Source organism: Crocuta crocuta, unplaced genomic scaffold (assembly GCF_008692635.1).
Source record: "Crocuta crocuta isolate KB4526 unplaced genomic scaffold, BGI_CrCroc_1.0 scaffold110, whole genome shotgun sequence".
In the NCBI taxonomy this organism is placed as follows: Eukaryota; Metazoa; Chordata; class Mammalia; order Carnivora; family Hyaenidae; genus Crocuta; species Crocuta crocuta.
In genome coordinates this window covers 1813272-1821612 of record NW_027527386.1, presented here as the reverse complement: position 1 = coordinate 1821612, position 8341 = coordinate 1813272, and the positions used below count along the sequence as shown (strand labels likewise).

General features: G+C 62.2%; 1 protein-coding gene across 6 annotated transcripts in view; it reads right to left on the bottom strand.

Annotated features, from left to right (window-relative positions):
• Positions 1-818: 818 nt before the first annotated feature.
• Positions 819-8341, bottom strand: part of DPP9 (dipeptidyl peptidase 9) — a 41562-nt gene continuing 34039 nt past the window's right edge. For 5 of the 6 annotated variants that reach the window (XM_077780968.1, XM_077780992.1, XM_077780784.1 and 2 more), the window contains 5 exons: positions 7441-7587; positions 6693-6845; positions 5959-6101; positions 4438-4549; positions 819-1802 (listed from right to left, as the gene is read on the bottom strand). In XM_077780968.1, coding sequence (XP_077637094.1) covers positions 1710-1802; positions 4438-4549; positions 5959-6101; positions 6693-6845; positions 7441-7587 — 648 coding nt within the window. In that variant the 3' untranslated portion in view covers positions 819-1709. Of the gene's footprint in view, positions 1803-4437; positions 4550-5958; positions 6102-6430; positions 6566-6692; positions 6846-7440; positions 7588-8341 lie in introns of those variants that run through there. The other variant, XM_077780839.1, reaches the window with a different exon arrangement.

Genomic DNA, 8341 nt, shown 5'->3' with positions numbered 1-8341 from the left:
GTTGGCCAATTACAGCCTGTGGGTTAAATCTGGCCAGCTGACCGGTTTTGTAAATAAGGTTTTAGTGGCACGTAGCCAGACCCCCTCATTTACATATCACCTGTGGCCGCTTTTGAACTAGGAGAGCAGAGTGGTTGTATCCCCGGCAGTCTTGCCTGCAAAGCCTAACATATTTACTCTCTGGCATTTTAGGGGGGGAAGTCTGTTGACCCCTGATTTGTACCGATTCAGACCAAAAGCCCGGAATAACCTGTTCTCCCTCGGTAGGTGCCTGGCAAAATAAATTAGGGCACATTCATAGGCAGGAATAGAAAACAGGTATTAAAAATAAGAGACTGGGATGGGATTACCTCTCTGGAGGGAAGGCATCTTTTCTCTGTATATCCTTTTGCACTGAAGTTTTATTATTTTTTAAGCCATTAAAAATAAAAGCGGAGCTTCCCAAAGTACGGAGGGGGGTGGAGGCGCCAGATCGTCCTGCTGCGGGGAACTCAAGGACCGGCGTGCCGCGTGGTCTCTGGGTTCCCCAGGTGTGGGCTGCGGGGACAGTCGTGAAGGGAACGGCCCGCTCTCCTTTCCTGACCCCCCAACCGCGGAGACAGCACAGGCACTAAAGGAAGTGAAGGCCGCTGGGCCACAGGGATGGCCAGAAGGATCCGCACCTTGGCTACCGCTGTGGCCCTGAGGAAGCCTGGGGGCTGGACAGGCCGGCCGCGACACCCCAGGCAGGGGTCCCTAGGCGACTTGCCGTGGCTGCACCGGGACCCTGAGGCTGTCCCCTGCGGGGCTGGGAAGGAACCTGAGGCAGGTGGGCGCGCTTCTGTCTGGAACTGTTTAATGAGTCTACTTCTTACACGCATAATTATAAAAGAATAAGAATTGACAAAAATATTTTCTTTCCATAATATGTAGAGGTGGTTCGTTTCTGGTGGGGTTTCTCGTTTGTGTGTGTGTGTGGTTTTTGTCGTTGTTTTTTGCTTGTTTTTCTTTTTGCCCGCCCCCCCAGCAGAAGTCCTGGCGGGAGGGGAAGGGTGAGGAGAACCCTGAGGCGGGGCGGCTCCATCCCGGGCTCTGAGCCCAGGGGTGTGCGCAGGCGGCTCCAGAGCCGGGTGGGGAGGAAGGGTGCCCACCAGGTGCTGGCGGTGGACCCCATCCCCGGATTAGGCACCCTCTGCTCGGTCTTTTAAATAATCGTCAAAAAACGCCCCCGAACAAAACGCAACATGAAGTGGGCGGGGCTGGAGGGAAAGGCAGTCGCATGCTTCCGTGTGGCCATGTGGCCGCTGGGCGTCCTGGGGCCAGGGTGGGGGGGGAGGCTCGCGATGGAGGCCCGGCCCTTCCCAGTGTCTTCGGCCCCTGTCTCCCCACCCCCCACCGTGTCCCGTGGAGTCGGGGCTCCCGGACAACTTGGAGAGGAGGGGGTGGCCTGAGGACGTGCCTCTTGGACTTGGGCCTCATCTCGCCACCCTGGTGACCGACCGAGAAGCAGCAGGCAGAACAGCCAGGAGCATTAAAACAATGATAAAAGGCGCGGGGTCAGCGAAGGCGGAGGCCCCCGGGGTGGGGCTGTCCAGCGGGGCCGAGGGAGAAGGAGCTGCGGGGAGGGGCCTTGGGGGGGGGCACTCGCCCCTCCCGCCCGCTCCCTCGGTGGCGGCGGCGGCGGCGAAGCCACTTGTGCTCTGAAGGTGCAGGCCCCAGGCCTCAGGGGCTCAGAGGTATTCCTGTAGAAAGTGCAGCAGCGTGACTTCATAGTGCTCGCCGGATTCCGGGCAGCGGATGCTGTGTCTCTCGTTGGGGTAGATCTGGGGGGACAGAGAAGGCACGGATGGGGGTGGGCACGGAGGGACTCCGCCCCAGGTGCTCGCCATCCCCGGCATCCTGTGCTGCCCCCACTCTGGCCCTGGGCTCCTAGGGGATTGTGGAGAGGAAAGAGCAGGGCCCCTGGGCTGACGGACCTGGGTTCCAGTCCCCCTCCTCCACCCACGTGCTGCTGCGCCACTCTGGGCAGGTGACAAGCTCCCTGACTGCACATGCACCACGCCCCCCCCCCAAAAAAAACCCAGATGAAGCATTGGGGCCTCTGCAGGTCCTTTCAATGGCTTGCCAAGGGCAAGTCTCTCCCCCAGGCTAGGAACTGCTCCCCAACCTGGGGAGCCGGGTGGGGGCTGCACCACATCCAGGGTCCGCTGCTGCTGTCTACTGGGGTCACTTCCACTTCACCAAAAGGCCCCGTTAGGACTGCACAAGCTGTGGCCCCCAAGGCAGGCGTCCACCCCAGGCTTTGTCTTACCACCAGAGGGGGATTATCCCCAGAAGGGGCAGTGACATGTTGGTGCCAAGGGCCACACCTGAGGAATCACCCGGGCCCTGAGAGCTGGTGGGGCAGACGTCCAGGCCTGTGGGGGGACGGCGACGGGCCTGATCATGAAACCAGGGCCCTGGCACCCTAACAGGTCCCAAACCGTGGGGGCTCATGGGACAGCCTTGAAAAGTGCTCCAGACTCTCCCAAAGTCCCCAACCCTGGTCTCAAGCTGGACAGGGCTGGCTGGTGTCAGGGCCAGGGAGCCCATTCCTCGCCCCTTCCTGCCAGCAAGACGGGTTTGTGAGCTACTCTGTCCTCTCTAGGCCCATGGCTACTGCCCCCATTCACTACTCCAGAACACATCTAAGTGCCCAGAGCTCTCCCCTCCTCCTCCCTTGCTATCTTTAATCCAACCCTGGATGAAGCCCAACTCTGATCATACCGTCCACAGCCCAGAGCTCTGCAAGGACTTGCCAGCCTGGCATCGCGACCCGCCTCCCGGTCCTGCTGCCCCTACAGCCTCCCGGGCCTCGCTCCTTCCCCGCTGTGGGCACCAGCACTGCCTGTGACAGGCCCTTCACACCACCCCGGGTCCTGGCTGCCTGGTCACCCCCTCCTCCCTTCGGCTGTGAGGGCAGGGAGAAGGGGCCGTGCAGTTCCCCGCTGTGCCCTGGCCTGGCCTGGCCTGCAACAAGTGTGATGTGCGAGGGCGCCAGCCTCCCAGCACAACTGTGATACAAAAGGGGGGTGCGTTCCACCTCCCTCGTGTGCTGACCCGCTCCCGCCCTCAGCTCCTCCCCGGGAGCCCGGGGCACAGGACTACGAGCCCACCCTGTGTTTTTAACGCTCTCCCGTGAAAACCCATTTGGCCCCGGAGGCTCACCCGCAAACAGGGGTGTCCTTCCCATTTCACAGATGAGCAGGAAAGGCCCGAGGTCAGTGGACCTACCACAAACGGCCAGCCACCCGGCTGGGGATTTCACACTCAAACAGGATGTCTGAGGGGGTGCCTGCGTGGCTCAGTCGGTTAAGCGTCCGACTCTTGATTTCTTAGGTCATGATCTTAGTAGTGAGATCGAGCCCGGCATCAGGCTCCTTGCTGACGGTGAAGCCTGCTTGAGTTTCCCTGTCTCTCCCCGCCCCTTCCCTGCTTGTGTGGACATGCGCATGCTCTCTCTCTCTCTCTCTCAAAAAAGACATTTGAGGTTGCTTCCTGGCTGGCCTCACCCTGATCTCAGGCAGCTGCCTCTGGCCTGTCTTCAAGGAGCACGTGCAGCTGGGGGGCCTCCCAAGATCAAGCTCTGCCTTGCTCCGGCCCTGTCTGGAAAGGCGTGCCCAGCCACAGGTCCCCGTGGCCTGCCCCCCTGCCCTGCGACCCTCAGTTTCCCCATCTGTCGAACTGGCAACACGGCACTCCCTGAGGACAGGGCGTGTGGTGGCATCTGGGAGGCAGAAGCACTGGGGGTGGCAGCCGTGCTAATATCTGTCCTCTCGCCTCCCAAACTCCTCCTGAGCCTACCAGGCCTCCAGCTCACTCTGCAGGCCCCTTTCCTGCTGGGACAACGGGCTACGGGCACGTCCCTCTGCCCACGGGACCCTGTCCACAGGGCAGCCAGAGGCACACGGGAGGCTGGCTGACACCTGTCCTCACCCTTGAATCAAAATCCAGCCGAGGCCCCGCCCCCACCGCGGAAGCCCCGCCCAAAGCCCCACCTTGGCTCCCAACTCTCTCCTGCCTGCTCCAGCCGCCCTGGTCTCCTGTGCCCGCGCTGCTGTCGCTGCCGGTGTCCTGTGCCTGGGGTCTGCCTGCGGCCCCCCACACCCAGGCCGAATCTCACCAGTACTCTAGCACCCTCAAATGTCCCCCCCTCGGGGAGCCCTTCTCCAGTCCCCGTCACACACAGATGCTTTCAGCACCTTGTACCGGTTCTGGGTTCCAGATAAAGTGGCATGTGAGCCATCATTTTGAGAACACCGACCTCCCTCCACCAGGCTGAGCTGGGGTGGGTCTCGCCTGTCCCCTGGGTGTACCCAGGCACCGCCTGTGATCGGTAGGGATCGCGGAAGGATGTGGGGGACGTGGGGCCTGGAGAAGGCTGGAGGAGGCCAGTTGTGGGGGAGCAGGGCCACCCACCTGGAGCTGGTAAGGTTTTCCGGCTCGGATCAGCTGGGAGACGAGGAAGTTTGTGTGGAAAAAGTGCACGTTCTCATCCAGGAAGCCGTGCAGGATCAGCAGGCGGTTGGGCCTGGAAGGCAAGGCTGCGTGAGCGTCTGAGGCGGGACCTTCTTCACGCGGGGTGCGGCCAGAGCGGCCAGAACGCAGGGGCGGTCTGCAGACTCCCCCTCCCTTCCAGGCGAGGGGGGGGGCGCTGTGTGTGTGGAGCGCCTGAGCTATGGGGAAGCGTCTAGAGCCGCCACGGCACTGCTGGTTGATAGAATGTTCTAGACCTGCCCCACCGAATGCTGTCATCACCAGCATCACCACATGAGCACTTAAAATGTGGCAAGAGTAGCCGAGGAACAGGAATTTTCTTTTATAAAAAATGGATTTAAAAAAATAATTTATTGGGGCGCCTGGGTGGCTCAGCCGGTTTAGCATCCAACTTCAGCTCAGGTCATGATCTCACAGTTCATGAGTTTGAGCCCCTCATCGGGTTCTGTGCTGACAACTCAGAGCCTGGTGCCTGCTTTGGGTTCTGTGCCTCCCTCTCTCTGCTCCTCCCCTGCTCATGCTGTCTCTCTCTTTCTCTGTCCAAAATAAATAAACATAAAATTTTTTTAAAAATTTACCGAAGTGAAGTTCACATAACCTAAAAATACTTTGTTTTAAACTGAACAGTTCAGGGACATTTNAGCCACTCCCCCCCCACCCCAATCCCCCACAGCCACCAATCTGCCTTGACGCACTTATTCGTTCAGTGGCTATAAACTAATGTGAACTTAAATCCAGTGGCCTCACATGGCTTGTGGCTTCCGTACTGGACGGACCAGCCCAGAGCACTGGGGCTTCCGCGTGGCTGTCCCCAGGTGTCCCCAGGGAGCCTGGGCCACACTCCAGACCACGGAAAGCAGCCTCACCAGCACCAGGGGCCCAGGCGGGGTCGGCACGCACCGGCCCTGAAGGCTTGGGCCCAGGGCGGCCGTTGGCCAGCCAGAGCCACACCAGAGGTGATGACACGGTCCCCTCCTTCAGAGACGGAGGCTGGTACCAGAGCGTGACACGGTGTGTCTAAGACGCTCCCCCCGACCAAGATGTTACAACCACGTGGACTCGTGTCCTGAACTCCCTCATGTCAAGTCCCACAGAACAGAGACTGGTCAGGTTCAAGACCGGCCGACGGCCTCACAGCGGGATACGTGCTTGGGGAGCGAGGGAGGCCGGTGTGTGCAAGGCACTGGGGCCGTAGGGCCTTCTTCCCATCGTTCCAAGGGCAGGGCTGAGGCCTCCTCCCTCCAAGAGCCCCAGGGGGCCGGCCTGCCCCCATGAGGGGCAGTGAGAAGGGAGGCCCTCGGGGGGCGAGGGGCGCCAAGGTGGGAGGAACCGTGGACGCCCAGCGTCATGGAGGACCAGCCCGGAGCGGCCTCCCGGGCACAGAAAGGGCAAGGCCAGGGAGGGGTGCTGGGAGAGAAGGGGGCTGGGCGGGCAGGGCCTTACTCATTGGGTAGCTTCTCCACGTGCAGAGCGACCGAACCCGCCTCGTAGCCAAGCTGGTTGTTCTCTGGGACGTCCATGTAGCGCTCAGTGTACCCTGTGTCGTAGGCCATCCACACCGTGACCGGGGCGCCTGCGATGGCCACCTGGGGGCCACAGCGGACAGGGCGTGGTTGGAGCGGCAGAGGCGGCGGTGAGGGGAGAGAGAGAGACACACACACAGGTCAGGTCTCTGGAGTCCCCGCCTGCCTGCCGGCCGTCCCCGGGGCCNCGGGCCGTGGGCCCGCCGTGGATCGTGGACAGAGCGCCGTCGAGGGAGGGCGGGTGAGCTGAACGAGTACGTTCAGGCCGCGATCGGCCCCTCCCTGGTCCCACCGCCTTCCTGCCTCCTCCTCCTCATCGCCGCCCCGCGGTGCCCTGACAGCGCCACCGGCCTGGGGGCCCCTCCCCCGACGCTCTTCACACCATGCCCCACCTCTGCCCATCCGAGGCTGGGGTCCCGGGCTCAGCCTCCCACAGAGAGCTGCTGGCGGGGTTTTGTGCAGCCGGATGCCATCCTGGGGTCAGCAGTGGCGGGCAATGAGGAGGGGGGCTCGGCCCCACGGGGCTGCTGCGGGGAGAAACAGCCACGTGGCAAGGCCCCTGCTGGGATGCCTCTCGGGGGGGGGGAGGTTCCGAGGGGCACAGGTGGGTGCCGGCACACAGGAACACAGGAGGGGGGACGGGCCGGGACCCACCTTGAACACCTGGGGTTTGTGGATCAGCCCCATAAGCGACAGGAAGCCTCCATACGACCAGCCGTGGATGGCGACCCGGCTCAGGTCCACGAAGCCGTACTTCTCGGCCACGAACTGCAATCCCTCGACCTGGTCCTCGATCTCCACCTGGCCCTGGGGGACGAGGCCGGGCACCTCTCAGAGGACTCCTTGCGCATGCGCGCCTGGACGTCCCACCTCTGCCTCTTGCGGACGAGAGACAGGCCCAGCGCCAGCCCCGCCCCACCTCCCCCAGGCTGGCTCTGCGACCGTCACGTCCGTGCTCTGGGCCTCTGTCCCCTCATCCCTGTCAGCACAGTAGGGCCCGTTTTACAGCGGCCACAGAGGAAACGGGAGGCTGAGTGTCCTGCACTCAGAGGCTGCCACCTGCTAAGGGCTCAATGACTGTCACCTTCATCACCTCCATCCCCATCACCGCCATCCACACCACCATCACCACCATCACCATCAGCACCACTTCTACAGCCACCAGTCCCTGTCCAGCCCTTGGGACGTCCTGCTGATGGCGGGAGTCAGGGGGGTCCCTGTACCGATGTGTCTATGTGTCTGGTTCATCTGGGCCTCAGGCACCAGCTGTGGTGCCGCTCAAATGGGAGCATCAAAGTGGACATCTGCCTTGGTTCCNCGCCCCCCAGCCAGGGCTCCCCCCAAGCCCCAGGGCGCCCCTCACCACACAGAAAGGCCCGGAGAGACGGTGATGACATGTTACCATTTGGTTCTTCAGGGCCCCTTCGAACCGAAGCCCTCGCTGACACGAGCCCCTGCCGTCAATCACGACCACGGCATAGCCCAGGGACGCCAGCGTGTTGAGCCGCAAGTACTTGATTCCTTTGAAGGAGTTATTCACCAGCTGCACCTGTGAGGGGAAGGCGAGGTGGGACATGGCGTTCTGGACAAGTGGAGAGGGATCCAGGGCGCGACACCACGCAGGAGGGGCTGGATGGGCCGGAGGCCAGCGGGACGGGGCTGGGGGCCTCACAGCCTCATCGAGGCTGCTGAACTTCACTGTGGGTGGCCCTGGAAGGGTTCCAGCCACGGGAGAGCAGGTCAGACGGGCCCACTCTGCACCACGCCTGTGCTTAGGATGTGCGGCAGAAGGGAGAGCTGCGATCAGGCTCCCTTCTCGGCTGCCGGCCTTCCCTGGAATTACTCCCTGATCCCTTCAGCCACAGTCCGGCCCCTTTCTACCCTGCGGTTACCTCTAAGAACACAGGCAAAACCTGCTGGTGCCAGGCAGCTGCGTGCCCTGTGTGACTTGACTGAATCCAGTCCTCGTTCTGGCCCTACTGATGTTTGCAGCCTTATCAGCCTCTGTCATGGGGGGCCATGTCCAGTACTGCAGGTTGTTGACTGTCCCAGCCCCTCCCCCCGAGCCGTGATAACTACGAACGTCCCTAGACATCGCCAAGTGTCCCCTGGGGGACAGAACACCCCCAGGTGAGAACTGCTGTCTTAGATGGACCCCAATTCCGATGCCACTGTCAGGGCCTGTCTTGTCCCCTTCTTTGAGAACTGGGCCTGGGGCCACCTCTGTCCCCAAGCTGGTGACCAGGGGGGAGAGTGGGTCACTGCTGGGCAGGTGGGCTGGAAGGAGACATGGGGACTGGGGG